Raw genomic sequence first — 23966 nt, 5'->3', positions numbered from 1 at the left:
TTTAAGCACTGCAATAGATTTATTCCTCAGTGACTGTTAAACAAAATAGAGATTAAGCTGTGTACCCTGCCAATAAAACATGGTACAAGGGTCATGAACTGTACTCACAAGTCAGTCCTCAAGTCTAGGACCAGCCTTGAGTTTCAAAGTGCTTTTACCATTTCATTACTAAACTATTTTACACCAATCAGTAGATATATCTCAATATCAAAACAAGGATGCTTAATCTTTGCTCAAATTGGTGGAAACTGTGCAATGCCAGATACATCCAGCGCTACGATAGGTTCCAGGTTTCACTTGATGACGGACCCAGCATTCCTTACCTTTCCAAGTGACAAGTGGATGGTTTGAGATACAGATTTCCAGTTTACAGACACTGTGTAGATGGGTTCTATGTCCAAATTTAAAGGGCATTTAGATTTAGGGAAAAAAAAGCAAAAATCAGTGGAAAATTTTGGGATGTTCCAGCTTGTTTACAAGAAAATGAGTGATGAAGCTGGTTAGGCTGGGGACAGGGTCCCAACACTGGTCACTAATGAGATGTAAAAGCAGATATTTGCAATAATTCCAGCACACTGCACTCTCAGCAAGTCCGATCGGAAGTGAAAATCTCACGGAATCCACATCCAGCTCAGTTTATAAAATCCACAAATACGTTTGAGTAAGAACTCTGTCACCCATCCCTGACTCTCTGCCAACCAAAGCTACTTGCAGATTTTGAACACAGATACATACTTAGAAAGGCTTATTTTTAAAAAAGTATGCAATGCACAAACCATTTTCACTTTATGTAACAGATTATAGATATGGTGACCAAAATAAAAAATAAATGTCCTCATATTCTGTGCACAAAAGTCTTGCTAACATTGAAATAAAAGATTTAACATTACAATCTATTTTAACACTGGTCGTTGGGCAGTTTCATTCACGATTGGACAAATCCTAGTTGCTGAGTGCTCCAGAGGCATGTGATTCCACACAATGTTTCACAGGTTGGATTTGGGCCCAGTGTTCACAGGGATGGCTCTCAGTTCTGTCCGCATGCACAAGTACTCGCCTATCACAGCCATTAGTGCAATGCACACAACGTTTACCAACCACCAGCTCAGCGCTGTGGGAAAGTGCAAGTTGTAGATCCAGCAGCCTATAAAGTGGAAGATATGGATGGTCACAGTAAAATCCAAACATTGCTTCCCTCTTCGGATAAAATACCACAAGCCAAGCGCACTGGTGAAGGAAACAGGAAAAGGTCATTAGATGTACCATTTACACTTAATAGACTGTAACACTTTAGAATTTGCCCACTCCAGGGACTTGAAGACTTAAGTCTACATTGACACTCCAATGCAGTACAGGAGTGCTGCACTGTCAGAGGTGTTGTCTTTTCAGATGAGACATTAAACCAAAGTGTGCCCTCTCAGGTGGCTGTAAAAGATTCCATGGCACAATTTTGAAGAGCAGCAAGGGGGTTCTCCTGTACTGTCCAACATTGATCACTCAACCAACATCACCAAGTATCACATTACTGGCTGTGGGAGCTTGCTGTGTGCAAACTGTCTGCAGTGCTTCCCTACTTTACAACAGTGGCTACTTTTCAAAAATACTTCAGTGGCCGTAACATGCTTTAGGACATCCTGAAATTACGAAAGGTGCTGCATAAATGCAAGCCTTTTTCTTTTTTTTCTTTGCTGGGTTTTTATGCTCATTGAGTCTAAGGAATGGAGCACTTTTCATTACAGGCACCCACTGTCTGCTTCGTACTCCTAGCACAGGTACAATGCTGCACCAGTGCTCCAACCTGTGGGAAGTCCCCTCTACTCCACCTGTATATTATTTGCCAGTCATCTTTATGGGCCCCTCTGACAGACTGCCAACTTAGCATCAAATTCAGGTAATTTGTGCTGTGGGCCATTTACATTCACTAGGAACTGTGTAGTTACTGGCCAAATTCATATCATATTAGGATTCCTCCAGTCTGAAATGGGAGGAAAGCTATCTCTTTACATCAGTCTGGGCTGGTTTCAAGCCCAGAGGTAGAGGTGAAAGAACTTATTTTTTAAAACCAGCCCATCATTCCCCTTTTCTTAGCTTTCAAGAATCTCAAGAGTGGTACAACATAGAATTCAGTAAGCCATCCCCAATAGTGGCATTCCTTTCAGATCATGCAGCCTTCCTGAACTTTTAGCTGCACTTATTTCAGTATTTTATAAGAAGTGCTTTTATCTTGTACTGTTCACAGGAGTAAAGCAGCAGAAATGAGCTAACTTGGCAAAAATAATTATTCTGTTTTTGGCTGCATTTGCCGGCATTTAACCAGCTAGATGTGGTTCTCATTCTCACTAGAAGGCTCATGTACAGTCTGTAAATATCATGCAAACCTGCAGTTATATAATTTTGTCATTAGAAGACACACGTACAGGTGAAATGAGAATAAAGAATTTGCATTGATATAGCACCTTTCATGACATCAGGATGCCCAAAGCATTTTACAACCAATAAAGTACTTACTGCTGCAACATAGCAAATGGGGCCCAATTAAGCACAGCAAGATCCCACAAACAGCAATGAATTAAATTAAGTTTTAGTTCTGTTTATTGAGCAATGAATATTGGGCCAAGACATCAGAAGAATGCCCTCGCTCCTCTTCAAATAGCGTTGTAGGATCTTTTACATTCACACGACAGCAGACAAGAGTTTTGGTTTAATGTCTCATCCAAAAGATGGCACCCCTGGGAGTGCAGCTTTCCCTCAGTAGTACACTGAAATGCCAGCCTAGATTATATGCTTAAGTCTCTGGGGTGGGCTATCATGCAAACACTACAGTACTTGGACATTGCACTGCACTCATTATTTTGGGAAAACAACCAAAAATACTAATTAGAATTTTTGTGCTGCTCAGCAAGTTTGCTAATAGGTGTACATGCCCAGGTACAGCACAGCAGCTGAGTATCAGTATCTCCTCGGGTACAAAAATAACAAAGCATAATGCTCAAGTCTGATTTATCAGAATTAAGCATGTCTGTTGTCAACAGGCAGTCATTGGGTTAGTTTCATTGGTTGTACACTCTTGTTAGAATGTGAAACTACTGGCATCTGCAGGCGTGCGGATGTTGGGCAAGGACATTTCTCGACCTGGCTGCATTGCCTTTCATGGTTGTATATCTGACATTCACAATGCTTAGCCAAGGCACTGGAGGATTACCAGTGTCTGTGAAACTGTAGCATAGCATGACTCAGTACTTGGAAGAGGATGAGAGAAAATAGAAATGAAAGAGAGTAGAGTGTTACTGATTGTCACCATCTAGCAGAGGAGCCTGTAATATGAAAAATGTCTTATCGTTAAATGCTCATACAGATCTGTGCCCTGTATTCAATATGTACAGCTACAGTGTACACTGGCTCTACAAGAGAAAGGAAAGGACTTGCATTTATATAATGGCTGGGATATCCCAAGTGCTTCTGAAGTGCCATCACTGTTGTAAGGTAAGAGACAGCCAATTTGTACACAGCAAGATCCCGCAAGCAGAAATGAGATGACCAGTTAATTTGTTAAAAATAGGGACATCAGGTGGGTTAAGTGTTAGTGATTTTAACAGCTCAACAAACGCTAAGCAACAGCCTGTGGCATCAGGGTAACTGATGAAAATGTTACTGCTCTGTTCAAATGTTGGACACTAATACACAGAAAAAAAAAGTTATAATGCTTATGGTTCAGGTTGGTCAAGCCTGTCCACTTCTCCGGAATTCCATGCTATCTACGGAGAGTAGTGAACAGAACCACACCTGTCCTTCTACAAGAAGTTGCCTGGGAATCATCAGCAGAATTAAAGCTTTCCAAGTTATATTGCTGTAACGAAAGTAAGGCATTTCCTCCAAAGCTGCAATGTTCTGTCTAAGCATCTGAATTACAAAAACAATTAAAACGTTAGGAGCCATGTTAGATAATTCAGCATCTCAGGTTACTGAAAGTCAGGGAGTCAGTGGTGTATTGTCAAAGCTGACTAAATGAAATGATAGATTCCAAATATGAACGGAGAATCAGCTGGACTGCATGTTACAAAATTCAGGGGAATTTGTGTTGACTACTTTTCAAATCAACCATCTATAACCCAAAAGTAAAAAGGAATTATGACATCGGAGCCTCATTTCACAAAATCTAAGCCTAATAGTCTGTAAATTTTCAACTTCAGTTCTTGCTGGCAGGTCAGAGATAGCTACTCAAAAGCACACCTCTGCTGTACAAACAGGAGCAGGGATAGACTCAATTTTGATAAGTATAGCAGATTTCACTTTACGCTGCTGAAGGTAGCTTGCGTATGTTTGATAAGGACAAGAGTGTTAATGAGTTGCATTTACTTAGCACCATTAATGTAGTAAAAAGGAACCAATGCGCTTCACAGGAGTGTTATCAATATTTGGCATGGAGCCACATAAGGAGATATTAGGACAAGTGACCAAAAGCATGAGCAAAGGTACGTCTTAAAACTAACAGACAGGGAGGCAGAGGGGTTTAAGAGGGGGAATTCCAGAGCTTAGGGTCCGGGTAGCTGCTGAAAGCACAGTCGCCAATGATGAAGCAATGAAAATAGGGGATGTGCAAGAGACCAGAATTAGAGGAGTGCAGAGATCCGGGAGGGATACAGGGTTGGAGGAGGTTACAGGAGATTGGGAGGAGTAAGGCATGGAGAGATTTTAAAATAAGGCTAGGAATTTTAAAACAGGGGTTGTCACACTGAGAACCAATGTAACTCAGTGAGCACAGGGGTGATGGTTGAACTGAACTTGGCGCAAGTTAGAATAAGGGCAGAGTTTTGGATGAGTTTAATAATACATTGCCCTCCATAAAGTCAAATGTATTATTCTGCTACTCACGTATCACCTGAAAGCCACTGGATGTCATTGCTGTACCTTCCAGGGTCAGTTAGAGGTTAATGTCTCTGAGCCCTGACCTGCCTTTTTTTTCATATTTTAAATTATATTGTATTTTCTGCTGGTTGGAAAGCTTCTCTGCATTGGAAATGATGTGCATCTAGAGGGAGCCAAACAGCTGAAGTGTAATGGATATGTCAAAAAAGTTAAGGAAAGACAGAGCTATCGCCATGTCTACAGATATCCCACTTAAATGTAGGTTATAAATGGCAATCCAAGGGAACAGTTTACTTTTAAATCCTTTGGTGACTTTGTTCTCATATGTAACAATATTGTTGCTGGGATGTCAGTAAAGCACACAGTCGCAGAATCATTTATAAATTAAATAAGTGGGTCGCAGGAAGGATCAATCTGAAAGACAGACAAGATTCAGACTCTTAAGATAATGCCAATCAATATCTGCTAGATTATAAGAAGTCACCACCAAGACTTTAACTGCAACATCGCAAATACATCATTATGTGGTCTGTTATTCTCTCTCTCACTCGACACTTCTAATCTGTGTACGTACTTACCACGTGAGTGAATTGAGGACATATGCCATCATCGACAGTCTACCCTGAGCTGTGGAAAATCCCAGCACCTAAATCACAAACAAATTAGGGATTTTTAATAAACAGATAACAAGCCTCTATCCTGGCACTTCCCAATGCAGCACAAGCAGGTAGCATATTTCAACTCACGTCCACACTCGAGTTTGATGCTGGTAACAAAGTTTACCATAGAAGATATCAGCTTTGTTGCAAAAGGAAATCTGAATTTAAAAGGGGGCAATTATTTGTCTGAAAAGGAACATGAATACACCTGGACATGCAAGTAATTAATAAAAACAAGAAATGCTGGAACCACTCAGCAGGTTGGGCAGCATCTGTGGAAAGAGAAGCAGAGTTAACGTTTCAGGTCAGTGACCCTTCTCCGAAGAAGGGTCACTGACCCGAAACGTTAACTCTGCTTCTCTTTCCACAGACGCTGCCAGACCTGCTGAGTGGTTCCAGCATTTCTTGTTTTTATTTCAGATTTCCAGCATCTGCAGTATTTTGCTTTTGTTATGCAAGTAATTAACTTCCACTGCAATGGGAAATGTGAATATGCACTGTGCTTCTTCCCAACATGCATGGTACTGACACATACTATCCCCTCCCTGGCTCTAGTTTCCATGACATAATGTAGTCCAGTATGGTCTGCATCAGTGCTTAATGTAATGGTGCAGACTAATCCGGGCTGGGAAAAATTATTTAAAGGGCAAAGGCTGAACGACAAAATGATAAATTATAAAATAAAATCTGCCAAATAGCTCTTCAAGTGCAGGGGAAGTTTTGTTCCTTTGCTGCTCTTGATCAGCAGTTTTGAAATTAAAAAATGCAAGAGACTGAGTGATAACCAAGTCTACATATACCCCACTTAAGTGTACGCAAAAGTGGCAATTCAAACAGTTCACATGAATCCTTCAGTGACTTTGTTCTCATGTTCCAATGCTACCACTAGGATTTTAGTAAAGCAGAATAGGAATGTGCAAAGCTATTGAAGCTTTTCTCTTTACAGACACTGACTGACCTGCTATTACTCACGAATTCCATTTTTGATTTTGGTGAAACCCTGTAGAAAGTTACAGTATTTTTTGAACACCAGTGGATAAGGGCAGCAATCTTATACTGCGTGTATGTGTAATGCATTATACTGTTGCAAAGGTGGAGTGTGTTTAAGTGGGCTTGTCACTTTAAAGCCACACGTTTTTAATTGTAGATTAGCCCAGCCCAAAGTCAGAAAGCAACTACTGTGTGGTAAGAGAAATGTGTCGATTGCAAAGTATTAGCAAGTTTGCAGTTTAGGGGAAAAACCATGAATTAACTGCCTTTGTTTTAAAAAGATACTTCTAACTGCCTGAAGTATAATGGAGCCTCTTGAAGTTTGATATAGATTAGCTGCTCTCTGTAATTTGAGATTATGGATTATACTGCAACCCTCCCCCTATCCCAGGCTGCTCAGTACTCAGCTTCAGCCTTGCATATTCTGTTATTATATCTGTCCCCCATGATATAGTTGTCACCTTTCACAAAGCAAAATAAGAGGGCAGTGGAGCGATAACAGCTTGAGTTCTGGCATTCGCTTATCTGTGATATACATTCACATGACGAGGGAAGCAGTTATAGTTCGATTTTGTTCTTCATTCATTCATGGGATGTGGACATCGCTGGCCAGGCCAGAATTTATTGCCCATCCCTAACTGCCCTCAAGAAGGTGGCGGCACAGTGGCGCAGTGGTTAGCACCGCAGCCTCACAGCTCCAGGGACCCGGGTTCGATTCCGGGTACTGCCTGTGTGGAGTTTGCAAGTTCTCCCTGTGTCTGCGTGGGTTTTCTCCGGGTGCTCCGGTTTCCTCCCACAAGCCAAAAGACTTGCAGGTTGATAGGTAAATTGGCCATTATAAATTGTCACTAGTATAGGTAGGTGGTAGGGAAATATAGGGACAGGTGGGGATGTTTGGTAGTAATATGGGATTAGTGTAGGATTAGTATAAATGGGTGGTTGATGTTCGGCACAGACTCGGTGGGCCGAAGGGCCTGTTTCAGTGCTGTATATCTAATCATTCTTGAACCACTGCAGTCTATGTGGAGTAGGGACACCCTCAATGCTGTCAGGAAGGGAGTTCCAGGATTTTGACCCAACTACAGTGAAGGAACAGCGATATAGTCCCAAGTCAGGATGGTGTGTGGCTTGGAGGGAAACTTGCAGGTGCTGGTGTTCCCAACCATTTGCTGCCCTTGTCCTTCTAGGCGGTAGAGGTTGTGGGTTTTGAAGGTGCTGTCTAAGGAGTCTTGGTGCGTTGCTGCAGTGCATCTTGTAGATGGTACACACTGCTGCCACTGTGCGTCGGTGGTGGAGGGAGTGAATGTTGAAGGTGGTGGATGGGGTGCCAATCAAGCAGGCTGCTTTGTCCTGGATAGTGTTGAGCTTCTTGAGTATTGTTGGAGCTGCACCTATCCAAGCAAGTGGAGAGTATTCCATCACACTCCTGACTTGTGCCTTGTAGATGGTGGACAGGCTTTGGGGAGTCAGGTGGTGAGTTACTCACTGTAGCATTCCTAGCCTCTGACCTGCACTTGCAGCCACGGTATTTATATGGCTACTCCAGTTCAGTTTCTGGTCAGTGGTAACCCCCTAGGATGTTGATAGTGGGGGATTCAGCGATAGTAATGCCATTGAATGTCAAGGGGAGATGGTTAGATTCTCTCTTGTTGGAGATGGTCATTGCCTGGCACTTGTGTGGCGTGAATGTTACTTGCCACTTATCAGCCCAAGCCTCGATATTGTCCAGGTCTTGCTGTATTTCTACACAGACTGCTTCAGTATCTGAGGAGTCGTGAATGGTGCTGAACATTGTGCACTCATCAGCAAACATCCCCACTTCTGACCTTATGATTGAAGGAAGGTCATTGATGAAGCAGCTGAAGATGGTTGGACCTAGGACACTACCCTGAGGAACTCCTGCAGTGATGTCCTGGAGCTGAGATGATTGACTTCCAACAGCCACAACCATCTTCCTTTTCATTAGGTATGACTCCAACCAGTGGAGTGTTTTCCCCAATTCCCATTGACTTCAGTTTTGCTAGGGCTCCTTGATGCTTTACTCGGTCAAATGCTGCCTTGATGTCAAGGGCAGTCACTCTCACCTCACCTCTTGAGTTCAGCTCTTTTGTCCATGTTTGAACCAAGGCTGTAATGAAGTCAGGAGCTGAGTGGTCGTGGCGGAACCCAAACTGAGCAGGTTATTGCTAAGCAAGTGCCACTTGATTGCACTGTCGAAGACACCTTCCTTCACTTTACTGATGATTGAGAGTAGACTGATGGGGCAGTAATTGGCCGGGTTGGACTTGTCCTGCTTTTTGTGTACAGGACATACCTGGGCAATTTTCCACATTGCAGGGTAGATACCAGTATTGTAGCTGTACTGGAACAGCTTGGCTAGGGGTGCAGCATGTTCTGGAGTACAGTTCTTCAGTACTATTGCCGGAATGTTGTCAGGGCCCAAAGCCTTTGCCTTCAATGTGAGGTTAACAATCCATTCAACAGCTTCAGCTGAAGCAGTGTGAATGGTTGTGATGCCAACAGGAATGGATCTCTAGGGCAAGCGTTCAATCGGTGGGCGATGATCTGACTTAGATGGCCACTGTCACAATTTCACCTGGTCTCATGTTTCACTTATAGAGCAAGTGGCCACATTTTCCCTGGCCTGTCCTCAAGCGCTTGAGGGTTGCCCAGATTTTCCATGGGAGTTTGAAACTTGGAACTTCACTGCTCGGGTCAGTTACCAGGTTGTGGTTGATGTTAACAGTCAACCAGGAGGAGTGCCATCGAGACGTGGGGCTGTTGTTAGTTTGTAGTAGTTCCAGTAAGGGCTACGAGATTTAAGGCGAGTGCGCGGAGGTTCATTTTTTTGAGGTCCTATATCAATGGGAGCGCTTCGTGAGCTGTCAGCTGGTGGTGTTCTTTGAGGAGCATATTTTCCCTGCGGACATCAGGAGGTTCAATGCGTGCTGGCACAGGAAACTAATTAAGCTGTGTTGGTCTCAACGTTCCAGAAATAATCCTCATGATTTCCCTGAGGTGGATATCTACCATGCTAGCTCTGAGCAAGGTTGAGCAGAAGTACTCTGCTCCTGGGGAGACCAGACCAAGTGAAGCAGTGCATTGTGCGTTGGCTCGGCTTGAGGACAGGCCAGGGAAAATGTGGCCACTTGCTCTATGAGAAACATGAGACCGGGTGAAATTGTGACAGTGGCCATCTAAGTCAGATCATCGCCCACCTATTGAACGCTTGCCCTAGAGATCCATTCCTGATTGCATCACAACCATTCACACTGCTTCAACTGAAGCTGTTGAATGGATTGTTAACCTCACATTGAAGGCAAAGGCTTTGGGCCCTGACAACATTCCGGCAATAGTACTGAAGAACTGTGCTCCAGAACATGCTGCATCCCTAACCAAGCTGTTCCAGTACAGCTACAATACTGGTATCTACCCTGCAATGTGGAAAATTGCCCAGGTATGTCCTGTACACAAAACGCAGGACAAGTCCAACCTGGCCAATTACTGCCCCATAAGTCTACTCTCAATTATCAGTAAAGCGAAGGAAGATGTCTTCGACAGTGCAATCAAGCGGCACTTGCTTAGCAATAACCTGCTCAGTGACGCGCAGTTTGGGTTCTGCCACGACCACTCAGCTCCTGACTTCATTACAGCCTCGGTTCAAACATGAACAAGAGAGCTGAACTCAAGAGGTGAGGTGAGAGTGACTGCCCTTGACATCAAGGCAGCATTTGACAGAGTATGGCATCAAGGAGCCCTAGCAAAACTGAAGCCAATGGGAATCAGCGGGAAAACTCTCCACTGGTTGGAGTCATCCCTAGCGCAAAGGAAGATGCTTGCGGTTGTTGGAAGTCAATCATTTCAGCTCCAGGACATCACTGCAAGAGTTCCTCAGGTTGTGCCCTAGGTCCAACCATCTCCAGCTGCTTCATCAATGACCTTCCTTCAATCATAAGGTTAGAAGTGGGGATGTTTGCTGATGAGTGCACAATGTTCAGCACCATTCACGACTCCTCAGATACTGAAGCAGTCAGTGTAGAAATGCAGCAAGACCTGGACAATATCGAGGCTTAGGCTGATAAGTGGCAAGTAACATTCACGCCACACAAGTGCCAGGCAATGACCATCTCCAACATGAGAGAATCTAACCATCTCCCCTTGACATTCAATGGCATTACGATCGCTGAATCCCCCACCATCAACATCCTGGGGGTTACCAGGTGGTTCCCGCCAGTTTCCTTATTAGATTCACTTGCATCCTGATCTTGGTCTGGTGTTCTGAAGGTGTTGCCAGTAGGTCAATGTACGGTCGAGAATATTCCCATGGTATTTTGGCATTGGGTCGGTGAGCAGTCGGCTGCATAACTGGACTTGAAGTTCTTCCTGGCCTTCGAATTGCTCAAGTGGAAGGCTGAAACAACAGCCCTGGCGGCATTTTGTTGGAGTTTCCATTTTCTGAATCAGGCTTCCAGAGAACATAGATGTTCAGTGTTTTCTTAATGTCCTAAATTTTTTTAGCCTGGAAGGCCAAGGCCAAGTCGTCAGCATATATGAAAAGCTGTCACTTTGTGGGAGGGTGGTCACTAGTATATATATTGAAGATGGATAGAAGATTGGCTAGCTAACAGGAAATAGTGAGTAGGCATGAATGGGTCATTTTCTGGTAGCAAGATGTAACGAGTGGTGTGCCACAGGGATCAGTGCTGGGGCCTCAACTTTTTACGATTTATATAAATGACTTGGATGAAGGGACCAAAAGCATGGTTGCTAACTTTGCTGATGACACAAGATAGGTAACAAACTAAGTTGTGAAGAGGACATAAGGAGGCTACAAAAAGAGATATAGATATGTTAAATGAGTGGGCAAAGAGCTGGCAAATGGAATATGAGAAAATGTGAAATTGTCCATTTTGGCAAGAATAAAAAAGCATATTATTTAAATGGCGAGAGATTGTAGAGCTCTGAGACGCAGAGGGATTTGGGAGTCCTAGTGCATGAATCGCAAAAGGTTAGTATGCAGGTTCAACAAGAAATTAGGAAAGCTAATAGAATGTTATCACTTATTGCAAGGGGAATTGAATACATAAGTAGGGAGGTTATGCTTCAGCTATACAGGGCATTGGGGAGACCACATCTGGAGCACTGTGTACAGTATTGGTCTCCTTATTAGAGGAAGGATGTAAATGCATTGGAAGCAGTTCAGAGAAGGTTTACTAGACTAATACCTGGAATGGGCGGGTTGTCTTATGAGGAAAGGTTGGACAGGCTAGGCTTGTATCTGCTGGAGTTTAGAAGAGTAAGAGGTGACTTAATTGAAACATACAAGATCCTGAGGGGTCTTGACAGGGTGGATGTGGAAAGGATGTTTCCCCTTGTGGGAGAACCTAGATCTAGGGGTCACTATTTAAAAATAAGGGTTCGCCCATATTCGACAGAGATGCGGAGAAATTTTCTTCTCTCAGGGTTGAATGTCTTTGGAACTCTTTTCCTCAAAAGGCAGTGGAAGCAGAGTCTTTAAATATTTCTAAGGTAAATAGATTCTTGATAAGCAAGGGGGTAAAAGGTTATCGGGGGTAGGCGGGAACATGGAGCTGAGGTTACAATCAGATCAGCCGTGATCTTATTGAATGGCGAAGTAGGTCCGAGGGGCCGAGTGTCCTACTCCTGCTCCTAATTTGTATGTTTGTATGTTTGAAGGGCCAGTGCAAGAACTGATCCCTGCAGGAGCCTGGTGTTGATTATGCATGGGCAGCTTATTTGATCTCCAAGGTGCACATGGAACTGTTGGTTGCTGATCATGTAGTTGATTAGTCGTAGGGTTTTCACACAGCAGACGATTTTAGATAGTTTCAGCAGCGCGCCTGTACGCCACACTGTCATAAGCACAGGATAAGTCAACAAAGCAGGTTCCTGACTTCCGGCCTCTCTGCAAACTGGCCTCAATGTGACGTCAGTGTCAGAACCTGCTCAGAGCAGTTGCAGCCTGTGCGAAAACCTGGCTGTTGCTGGGGAGGGGGGTGCGGAAAGAGGGGGGTAATGACAATCGCTGCTTTCAGGATGGGACTCAGTAAGTTTAGCAGGAGACTTTCCAGGACCTTACATGTTATTGACAGCAGGGCGATGGGGCAGTAGCTGCACGAGTCGTTGCGTGGTTTCCCTGGCTTGGCAATGGCTGCTATCTTTGATTGGTGCCAGATGTTTGGAATGGTGCCTGTGCTATGGATGTTGGTGAACAGCTTTGCTAGCCATTTCCTTTCCCGTGGTCTGATGTTTTCTTGGAATTCTGGGTAAATCCCATCAACTTCTATTGCTTTGCTTGGCAGCCGATGGGGCGCTGTTCATTTACTCTTGTGTGTAAGGGCTTGAGAAGTCTATCTGCCCTGGAGACTGTATCAGGGCTGCTTTTACCATCTGCTTATCTTTCCTGCTGACTAGTATCTTTGTGTTTATTAAGAGTTGTGAAGCGTGGTTGTGGCTCAGCTGCTCCCCGGCGGCGCAGAAGTTTCCACGCCTTTCGGCTTGAGTGTGTAAACTTCATGTCCTTCGCTGTTTCCCGCCATCTTAAGAAGTGCTGTCGCCACGTCAGGGTTCTCATTTTCCCTGTATTCTTCCAGGAGCCGTTCACTTTCTGGGATCCAACAAGGGCTGTAGGTTTTCTGGTTCATGGTGGTTTCTATGTATTTGCTGTAGGCATCCCAGTTGCCCTTCCGCAGATTCCAGCATGGTTTTGGCATTGAATTTATGGATGGTAGTTCAAGGCCAATGTGGATGAGGTGGAGAGTGGGGAAAGATGGGCTTGTCGGGAGCACATCAGCGGTCAGCTATCGTTGTCATGGGTCATGAAGCAAAGATCAGGTGAGTAGTCCTTCTTCCACCTGGCAGAATGGAATGTGCAGGCTGCTTTGCATTGTACACAAGTTTTAGGTCATGCACAGAAGTCCAGTATGACAGTTGTTCTCCCTGATTGTTGTTCTTGAGTACTCCCACGTGTGCTGCAGGCTGCATTACGATGCTGGGCCCCAAGGTCATTTGGTGGCTTGTAGACATTTGTGATGATCAGCTTACCTACTTTGATGGAGATGGAGTAGGGGTCATCTGATTTTAGGTCTTGTGTGTCTTTGATGGGGCTTTCCTTGATGTATGTGGCTAGACAATATGTCTGGTCACCCCTGCTTGCAATGAGTTGGTACCCTGGAATGTGGGCTTGACGTTTGAAGGCCCCGCGAGGTGGGTTTCTTGCAGTGTGGCATTATCCACATTCCTGCCAGAGAGCTCTTTTGCGAGTAGCTCATATCTTGCCCAGGACAGTCCTTCAACGTTGAGCTGGTATATTCTTGTTGCTGGTCCTATTTCTCAGCTTTGTTATCCCCGACAGAATCCATTTTCCAGAATCCACTGGACCAGAAGCCCAGTGACCGGGACCTGGTTGCCTTCTTGACAGCATTAGTTTGCAGGTTTTCAGATTGGGAAACTTACTTTAACAGGAGGGCCACGTGAAGGTTGCTGTCTCCCACTCAATTACTGGTGATGAAAATTCATTAAAAGCCTTATTAGCACCTGTCAGTAATTTCCCTACACCATGAGAAACAGAAAGACTACATTAAAATCTATGTTAAAATTGCACTTGCATTTTGGAACTAATCAGATGGCTCACTAAAGGAAACTCTGTATCTGGTCGAAGACCAGACAGAGGGCATCCCTAACAACCCCCCCTCTCACCCAAAAAGGAATAAAAAAATCATTCCATTAGTGCTAAACTTGTGCCATTTTGCAATTTACAGGGGTTTCCTTCTCACCATTTTGATGAACCCAACAGAACAGTGACCAGGATGCAACGTGACCACACTGTTTCAATAGCTAGATGGGAGAAAATCTGAAATTTCATTGTATGGAAACCATATTGCCAAATTTGTTGTTTCGAGAAAATCCCAGAACACCTACCAAGACACCCCACCCCCTACATCTCTCCCCAAATCACTAACATTTTCATGTTATAAGCATTACAGCCAAAAATGTCTGAACAGTGACTAGCTTCATAAATGTATCCATAGGAGGTTTCATTTTACCTCCTCCCCAGAAAATAGGATAAATTCACTGTGTTCCAAACTGCACAGAGGAAGGAGATATTTCTTGAAGAGGCTGCTGCAAGAAAAAGCACACTTCATAAATTTTTTTTTTTACCTCATAACTAAATACTTGATCAAGTGAGCGATTGTTCTGTACCAGACTGTCCACCAAGGCCAACCAAATGCCCAGGAAACTGTAGTAGATGCACTGCATCAGGATAATCTGAGATACGATGAGAATGGGATCCCACACGTAGCTGCGGAAGTGCCCGGCCATTCCCATGGCACCCTTCGCAAATCGCAACCAGCAGCAAGGAGAAGAACCACTCTCAGTCTTTAGTTATTAGGAGCATGATGCTCACTGGGGCAAAAGCACCAGGAGAAAGATCCGAAACACAAGGTTCCCAGAGTCCGGAACAGAGGAAGTGCTTAGAACTAGTGAGAAAAAGAGAAAAAAATGCTTTCAGACTACAAAACAACTTTACCATATCATTTATGTCCTAGTACGATAGTCATAGCTTCCTGGACAGAACAAAAAGGGGGGGGGGGGGGGAAAAGTTAGCAAAGAACATATGTACAAATAGCATAAACTTGCACCAATTTGAAGTACAAAGTGACTCCTGACAACTCAGAGGATGTGCAGAGTGATCGTGGATGTCATCAACATGTGCGAACATTTGCCAGCCTGACAGGATGAACGCGCACGACGTCACCACGCAATGACGTCCTCACCTCTCAATAGCCGTCTCCATTCACCCGAACAGTACCCCGGTGCCTCCCATCATCCCTGCTTCATTCATTGCAGCACCCTGCTCGAACCCCACCACGCCGCTGCCTTCCCTCAGCACTTGCTCCCACCATCGACGCTTTCTCCCCCCACCCCCTCCTTCCCACCGGCTGCTTGTTCCAGACCTCGCCACTGCTTTCCTTCCCTCCCCTCGGCTGATCGTTCCCTGATCCTCGCTTCCCCTACACCTCATCCAGCTCTCCAGCCACTTGCTCCCGGCTTCCCCCCCACCCGCTAGTTCCAGGCCACGCCACTTCCCTCCTCTCAGCCACTCCCATGTCGCCCGCCTTGCTTCTTTGGGCGGCACGGCGGGGAACGATCAAACGTGGGAGTGAGTGGCCGAGAAGAGGGAAGCGGCGCAGCCTGGAGCGAGTGGCTGGAGGGGGTGGGGGGCGAGGCTGGAGCGAGTGGCTAATGGAAGGCAGCAGGGAGCAGGCGGCGAGAAGATGGGCGCAGGAGGGAGTGGCAAAGAGAAGCGCAGTGGCAGGAGGGAGGAAGGGATTGTCGGGGGTGGGATGGAGGCGGCGATGGCAGCCATTGGGGGGATTTGCTAATTGAATTTGTTTCTTGTGATAAATTGAGCAGCGCCATCTTTAAGCCTGGCAGCTGCCTGAGATGTCGCAGACAGTGATGTTTCAGTGGAAGAGGCTGCATTTGCACATGTGCTTGTCTGCGCCATCTCGTGGATGCGTTGTCAGCAAATGCAGTCTTTGAAGTAACATTGAGACAGGTGTAAGCCATTCAGCCCCTCCATTCAAATCAATCCTGCCTTATCTGTACCTCAACCCATTTGCTCGTCTTTGATCCCTCGATGCCCTTAGCCAACAAAAATATATTGATCTTAGTCTTGAAAATTTAGCATTCATAGCCTTTTGGGGATGGGGAGGGGAGAGGTAAAAGAGTTCCAGATTTCATTTCTAACTGGTATTGTTCTAATTTTAAGATTATGCCCTTTTGTTCTGGATATCCTACCAGAGGCAACAGTTTCCCTAACAAATCATTTTAAACACCTCATTTCGATCAACGCTCAACTTTCTAAACTCAAGAGAACACAAGCAAGTTTATATAATGTCTTCAAATTAACCCTTTAAGTCCCAATATCAACCTGATGAATCTGCACTGTAACGTTTCCGAGGTCAACACATCCTTCCTGACAGTGCAGCATTGCTTCAGTATTGCACGGAGTGTCAGCCTAGATATTTGTGCTCAAGTGTCCGAAGTTAGACTTGAACCCAGAATGTTGTAACTTAGAAGCGTGTGCTATCAATTGAGGCACAACTAAGTGAAAAGTGCAGTGAAAGATTCAACCAGCCATAACTGAAGTTACATTCAAAACAGAGTTTTAAAATTATACTTAGCTCCAATCTACCGAAACTTCCGCATTTGGGTGTTTTTGCTTAGCAATTGATTGTAGAGCTCTTTGGGGCATTTCAGTTTTCAATGGTCCTACACTACCCAACACAATTCTGGATGCCAAAGATGAACAGGCTTTTCTGGCACAATTGCACAGAGTACAGGGAGCTTCACGCTGCATTTAACCATGCCATACCTGATCTAGCTATACTTGACGTGGATCCCAGGTGCCTGAAATGACACATCTCACCAGATAAGCACAAGATTCAACAAAATCACAAGAAAACTCATACATATGAAGTGACAGGTGCCAACTTTTTTAGTGTTCAGGTGGCAAATGCAATGCATGGACTTTGATATTCCACTACATACAGCATCTGAACCCCACAATATTGACCACTGAAAATCTGTGCATTGCTAGGCAGTTCTCACTAAATCTATTCCATCTTCAACAATGTAGTGCGAATATCACCACATTCATCAGTATGGCACACTGGAACTTGGATTGACTGAATAAATGGTAGGAATAGTCAGACTCGGAAAACATCATTTTGGTTCATTGGGCCAGCTCTAGAGTTCACATACAGAATACACAATTCACTATTAGCACCATTCATTGACTTTCTTGCCATAACAGCCTTGATCATCTACCTAGGCAGTCTATTCTTAGGACAAATCTAGACTGAGATCCCAGTGCAACTCTCAGAGTACTATACTGTCGACGGTGCCGCCTTTTGGATGAGATGTCAAACCAGGGCCCGTTTGTCCTCTCTGGGTGGACCTAAATGATCCCATGGTACTATTTCAAAGAGCAGCATGGGCATTCAGCCTGGTGTCCTGGACAATGTTGATCATTTCACCAACACCACTGAAACGGATGGCGATTAACACACTGTTGTTTGTGGGATCTTGCTGTGTGCAAATTGGCTGCTGCTTTTATTACAAAATGATGACATTTCATAGAGACATACAGCACTGAAACAGGCCCTTCGGCCCACCAAGTCTGTGCCGACCAACAGCCACCTATTTATACCAATCCTACATTAATCCCATATTCCCTTACATCCACACCTTCCCTCAAATTCTCCTACCACCTACCTACACTAGGGACAATTTACAATGGCCAATTTACCCATCAACCTGCAAGTCTTTGGCTGTGGGAGGAAACCGGAACACCCAGCGGAAACCCACGCGGTCACAGGGAGAACTTGCAAACTCCGCACAGGCAGTACCCAGAACTGAACCCGGGTCGCTGGAGCTGTGAGGCTGCACTGCTAACCACTGTGCTGCCCTTCAAAATACTTCATTGGCTTCAAAGTGCTTTGGGACATCCTGAGGTTGTGAAAGGTGCTATTTAAATGCAAGTGTTTCTCTCAATGCAAACGCTCCCCAACCTGTATAAATCTTCCCTTCCGCCTCCCCACAACCTATATTAATGACTTAGATGAAAAGACCGAGAGTAATGTATCTAAGATTGCTAATGATACAAAGTTAGGTGGGAGTGTAAGCTCGGAGAAGGAACCGAAGAGACTGCAAAGAGATATAGACAAGCTAAGTGAATGGGCAACAAGGTGGCAGATGGAGTATAGTATGGGGAAGTATGAGGGGGTTATTCACTTTGGTAGTTACAAAACATTTTTTTTTATAAAAGGTATAAAACTTTTAAATGTTGATGTTCAGAGAGTTGGGTGTACTCAAGCATAAACAATAGCATGGACTGGATAGGCTGAATGGCCTGTTTCTTTGCTGTATAATCTATGTAACTCTAAATAATATAACATTTTAATGAACAAATTGGTTTGTAGGGCAGAATGTTGCTTGGTTATTGTAGGTAGTAACACGACATTGCAAACTATTGTTACTCAGTGGGAATATTCCAGGACAGATTGTGTCACCTGTAAACGAAGTTGTTGATCATTTATAAAGCAGCACCCACACAACAACTTATATTTGTATAGTCCCTTTAATGTAATAAAACATCCCAACGTGCTTCACAGATGCATTATAAAACAATATATGACACCGAGCCGCAAAAGGAGATAATAGGTCAGATGACCAAAAGCTTGGCCACAGAAGTAGAAGTAGGTTTTAAGGAATGTGCTTGGGGGGGGGGGGGAGAAAAGAGAGGTGGCGAGGTGTAGGGAGGGTATTCCAGAGCTTGGGGCCTCAGCAACTGAAGGTGTGGCCAACAATGGGGAAGCAATTAAAATCAGGATGCTTAAGAGGTTAGAATTAGAGGGGGGTTGTGGGGCTGGAGGTAATTACAGAGATTTTGAGGGGCGAGGCCATGGAAGGATTTGAAAACAAGGATAAGAATTTTAAAATTAAGACTTTGCTTGACCAGGAGCCAATGCAGGTCAGCAAGCACAGGGGTGATGTGAAGGGGACTTGGTGCGAGTTAAGACACAGACAGCAGAATTTTGAATGACCTCAAGTTTACAGAGAGTAAAATGTGAGAGACCAGCCAGGACTGCTTTGGAATAGTCAAGTCTAGAGGTAACAAAAGCATGAATGAGCGTTTCAGCACATGAACTGAAACAGGGGCGATGATATGGAGGTGGAAATAGGTGGTCTTAGTGATGGCACGAGTATGAATAAGGTTGGAAGCTCATCTTGGGGGTCAAATGTGACACCAAGGTTGCGAACAGACTGGCTTAATCGTAGATTGTTGCCAGGGAGAGGGATGTAATCGGTAGCTAGGGAATGTAACTTGAAGCAGGGACTGAAAACAATGGCTTGAGTCTTCCCAATATTTAATTGGAGGAAATTTCTGTTCGTACAGGACTGGATGTTGGATAAGCAGTCTGATAATTTAACAGTGGGGGAGTCGAGAGCAGTGGTGGTGAGGTAGAGCGGAGTGTCATCAGCATACATGTGAAAACTAACGCTTTGCTTTCAATGATGTCGCTGAGGCACAGCATGTAGATGAGAAATAGGTGAGGGACAAGGGTAGATCCTTGGGGGGCACCAGAGGTAATGGCATGGGAATCACACAGGATGTAATTTGTAACTTCGATAAAAGCTGTTTCAGTAATGTGGCAGGAAATAGGAGGGTTTCAAACATGGAGTTCCAGGAAGGATGGGAGCAAACCTAAAGATATTACCTCATTTTCTTTTGGTGTTGCCAAGATGACATGAGGCTCATTATTTCGAATGAATGCCCATCTCAGATTCAAGTTATTGAGAAGTTAAGAAAAACTTTAGGAATTAATAAAGTAGAAAATGAAATTTTGAGGACCCAGCAAATAATGTTTCACCAAACTTCTGGCCTACAAGTACATCATTAAACACTACTGGCCCAAAGAATGAAGGACCAATATGAGGACAACGGTGCAAATGACCAGCAGTATTTAGGACATCATCTAATGTGACAGTTCAAAAGGAAAATCAAGGCAGTCAATGCAGTGCTGCATTTAAAAATAAGCCACATTTAAAAGACAGTGGATGAAAATGACAGCCATTCCTCAAAAATAAAAAAACTGTTAGCCAATCAGGCACATAAGGGCAGAAGGTAAATGTTTAAAACTGTCGCTGTGCAATCACAGTTTAACTTTCTCAGCAGTTTTAAACACATAAAAACAATTTAAATCAAATCAACAGGACAATACCACAAACAGCCTGCAGTTATCTATTATTTTATAATAAAGGGCAGGACGACAACATGGGGGGAGGTGAGGGACAAACCAACCCTTCATGGGGGGGGGGAGAAAGTGGGGTCACCCCCCCCACCCAAAAGGTGGGGGGAAAACACAACTGACCCCCTCTCCCCCCCGGCGCAGGGGTGAGGGGACACACACACACCCCAATGGGGGGAGAGCGGGTGGTGGTGGTGGAGGAGGGGGAGAGCGGGTGGTGGTGGTGGAGGAGGGGGAGAGCGGGTGGTGGTGGTGGAGGAGGGGGAGAGCGGGTGGTGGTGGTGGAGGAGGGGGAGAGCGGGTGGTGGTGGTGGAGGAGGGGGAGAGCGGGTGGTGGTGGTGGAGGAGGGGGAGAGCGGGTGGTGGTGGTGGAGGAGGGGGAGAGCGGGTGGTGGTGGTGGAGGAGGGGGAGAGCGGGTGGTGGTGGTGGAGGAGGGGGAGAGCGGGTGGTGGTGGTGGAGGAGGGGGAGAGCGGGTGGTGGTGGTGGAGGAGGGGGAGAGCGGGTGGTGGTGGTGGAGGAGGGGGAGAGCGGGTGGTGGTGGTGGAGGAGGGGGAGAGCGGGTGGTGGTGGTGGAGGAGGGGGAGAGCGGGTGGTGGTGGTGGAGGAGGGGGAGAGCGGGTGGTGGTGGTGGAGGAGGGGGAGAGCGGGTGGTGGTGGTGGAGGAGGGGGAGAGCGGGTGGTGGTGGTGGAGGAGGGGGAGAGCGGGTGGTGGTGGTGGAGGAGGGGGAGAGCGGGTGGTGGTGGTGGAGGAGGGGGAGAGCGGGTGGTGGTGGTGGAGGAGGGGGAGAGCGGGTGGTGGTGGTGGAGGAGGGGGAGAGCGGGTGGTGGTGGTGGAGGAGGGGGAGAGCGGGTGGTGGTGGTGGAGGAGGGGGAGAGCGGGTGGTGGTGGTGGAGGAGGGGGAGAGCGGGTGGTGGTGGTGGAGGAGGGGGAGAGCGGGTGGTGGTGGTGGAGGAGGGGGAGAGCGGGTGGTGGTGGTGGAGGAGGGGGAGAGCGGGTGGTGGTGGTGGAGGAGGGGGAGAGCGGGTGGTGGTGGTGGAGGAGGGGGAGAGCGGGTGGTGGTGGAGGAGGGGGAGAGCGGGTGGTGGTGGTGGAGGAGGGGGAGAGCGGGTGGTGGTGGTGGAGGAGGGGGAGAGCGGGTGGTGGTGGAGGAGGGGGAGAGCGGGTGGTGGAGGAGGGGGGAGTGCGGGTGGTGGAGGAGGGGGGAGTGCGGGTGGTGGAGGAGGGGGGAGTGCGGGTGGTGGAGGAGGGGGGAGAGCGGGTGGTGGAGGAGGGGGAGAGCGGGTGGTGGAGGAGGGGGAGAGCGGGTGGTGGAGGAGGGGGAGAGCGGGTGGTGGAGGAGGGGGAGTGCGGGTGGTGGAGGAGGGGGAGTGCGGGTGGTGGAGGAGGGGGAGTGCGGGTGGTGGAGGAGGGGGAGAGCGGGTGGTGGAGGAGGGGGAGAGCGGGTGGTGGAGGAGGGGGAGAGCGGGTGGTGGAGGAGGGGGAGAGCGGGTGGTGGAGGAGGGGGAGTGCGGGTGGTGGAGGAGGGGGAGTGCGGGTGGTGGAGGAGGGGGAGTGCGGGTGGTGGAGGAGGGGGAGTGCGGGTGGTGGAGGAGGGGGAGTGCGGGTGGTGGAGGAGGGGGAGTGCGGGTGGTGGAGGAGGGGGAGTGCGGGTGGTGGAGGAGGGGGAGAGCGGGTGGTGGAGGAGGGGGAGAGCGGGTGGTGGAGGAGGGGGAGAGCGGGTGGTGGAGGAGGGGGAGAGCGGGTGGTGGAGGAGGGGGAGAGCGGGTGGTGGTGGAGAGGGAGTGCGGGTGGTGGTGGAGAGGGAGTGCGGGTGGGGGAGGGGGAGAGCGGGTGGGGGAGGGGGAGAGCGGGTGGGGGAGGGGGAGAGCGGGTGGGGGAGGGGGAGAGCGGGTGGGGGAGGGGGAGAGCGGGTGGGGGAGAGCGGGTGGGGGAGAGCGGGTGGGGGAGGGGGAGTGCGGGTGGGGGAGAGCGGGTGGGGGAGAGCGGGTGGGGGAGGGGGAGTGCGGGAGGGGGAGTGCGGGAGGGGGAGTGCGGGTGGGGGAGTGCGGGTGGGGGAGTGCGGGTGGGGGAGAGCGGGTGGTGGAGGGGGAGTGCGGGTGGAGGGGGAGTGCGGGTGGGGGAGAGCGGGTGGGGGAGGGTGGGGGAGAGCGGGTGGTGGAGGGTGGGGGAGAGCGGGTGGTGGAGGGTGGGGGAGAGCGGGTGGTGGAGGGTGGGGGAGAGCGGGTGGTGGAGGGTGGGGGAGAGCGGGTGGTGGAGGGGGGGGGAGAGCGGGTGGTGGAGGGGGGGGGAGAGCGGGTGGTGGAGGGGGGGGGAGAGCGGGTGGTGGAGGGGGGGGGAGAGCGGGTGGTGGAGGGGGGGGGAGAGCGGGTGGTGGAGGGGGGGGGAGAGCGGGTGGTGGAGGGGGAGAGCGGGTGGTGGAGAGGGGGAGAGCGGGTGGTGGAGAGGGGGAGAGCGGGTGGTGGAGAGGGGGAGAGCGGGTGGTGGAGAGGGGGAGAGCGGGTTGGGTGGTGAGCCTCCTGTAGTGGCGGCTGAGCTGTAGCCTCCGGTTAGTTCCTAGTCCGCCTCCTGTCACTGGAAGGATTAAGGCGCCTGCAGCCCCTGAAAACCCGCATGAAGAAGCACCAACCTGGAGAGGACCCGCCGAGAAAACGGTGTCGGTCACTGCTGCTGTCGGATCTCAGAGGAGGGAGGGCAAACTCCAATCCACCGAAGCCGAGGATTAGGCCGCTAGTGCCGGCACCCGGGAGCGGACGTTTCAAAACAAACAGCAAGCGACGCGGCGCAATCCGGGACCTCAGAACGTCAGGATGACATCACCCGGAAACCCCCCCTTCGCCGCTGATGTCACAGACAGCAACGCCTCCTCCAGCAGTTACACGTCACAGGTGGCGGCATTGGGCGGTACTTTCTGATTTAGGACAATATGAAGAGAGTGTTAAACTGTGGCTAGAGCAGTGTGCGCTGCCTTACCTTCACCGTGTGAAAAGCCGAACAGATCGGCTTTTAATGCAATGGTTACGTAAAACACTGTCTCTCCCCCACAAAGAAGGGTAAAATTCAAAATGGCGGCCACCGGTTACCCATGGTAACACATTCACAGAGCCTTCTTAATTCTATATGTTACGCAGGGAGAGATTCATAAACCAGCCATTTCCAACCATAAACCTGTTACCCTGCTTTAGGCATCCTGGAAGCAGACATTTATTTATTTAGAGATACAGCACTGAAACAGGCCCTTCGGCCCACCTAGTCTGTGCCGACCAACAACCACCCATTTATACTAACCCGACAGTAATCCCATATTCCCTACCACCTACCTACACTAGGGGCAATTTTATAATGGCCAATTTACCTATCAACCTGCAAGTCTTTGGCTGTGGGAGGAAACCAGAGCACCTGGTGAAAACCCACACGGTCACAGGGAGAACTTGCAAACTCCGCACAGGCAGTACCCAGAATCGAACCTGGGGTCCCTGGAGCTGTGAGGCTGCAGTGCTAACCACTGCGCCGCCCAACCTCCAAGCCAACTTCCCTTCCCAACAATTTCTGTTCATAACCTCTGCCCCCATTTATTTTTTGGTTGTTTTCGGAGGGTAATGACTGGGCA

At 47.7% G+C, this 23966-nt stretch overlaps 1 protein-coding gene across 2 annotated transcripts; it reads right to left on the bottom strand.

Annotated features, from left to right (window-relative positions):
* On the bottom strand, window positions 1-23164 carry sys1 (SYS1 golgi trafficking protein). 2 transcript variants are annotated; one of them, XM_068048061.1, is made up of 4 exons: window positions 22986-23164; window positions 14697-15016; window positions 5445-5512; window positions 1-1144 (listed from the first exon to the last, which is right to left on the bottom strand). In XM_068048061.1, exons 2-4 carry the CDS (start codon window positions 14862-14864, stop codon window positions 943-945), a joined length of 438 nt encoding a protein of 145 aa, XP_067904162.1. In that variant the 5' UTR covers window positions 14865-15016; window positions 22986-23164; the 3' UTR covers window positions 1-942. The 2 variants fall into 2 exon arrangements, with proteins under 2 accessions (XP_067904162.1, XP_067904161.1); XM_068048060.1 differs by having other exon boundaries at window positions 1-1227; window positions 22986-23163.
* Between the last annotated feature and the right edge of the window lie 802 nt (window positions 23165-23966).

Source organism: Heterodontus francisci, chromosome 16 (assembly GCF_036365525.1).
Source record: "Heterodontus francisci isolate sHetFra1 chromosome 16, sHetFra1.hap1, whole genome shotgun sequence".
NCBI lineage: Eukaryota > Metazoa > Chordata > Chondrichthyes > Heterodontiformes > Heterodontidae > Heterodontus > Heterodontus francisci.
This window is presented reverse-complemented; position numbering and strand designations above follow the sequence as displayed.

Coding starts and splice junctions, on each gene's coding strand:
- sys1 (XM_068048060.1), bottom strand. CDS start 14,864: ATGGGAATGGCCGGGCACTTCCGCAGCTACGTGTGGGATCCCATTCTC. Junction 5,513..14,696: donor ATCAAGTATTTAGTTATGAG/GTAAAAAAAAAA, acceptor TTTGTGATTTAG/GTGCTGGGATTTTCCACAGC. Junction 1,228..5,444: donor GTCCTCAATTCACTCACGTG/GTAAGTACGTAC, acceptor TTCCTTCACCAG/TGCGCTTGGCTTGTGGTATT.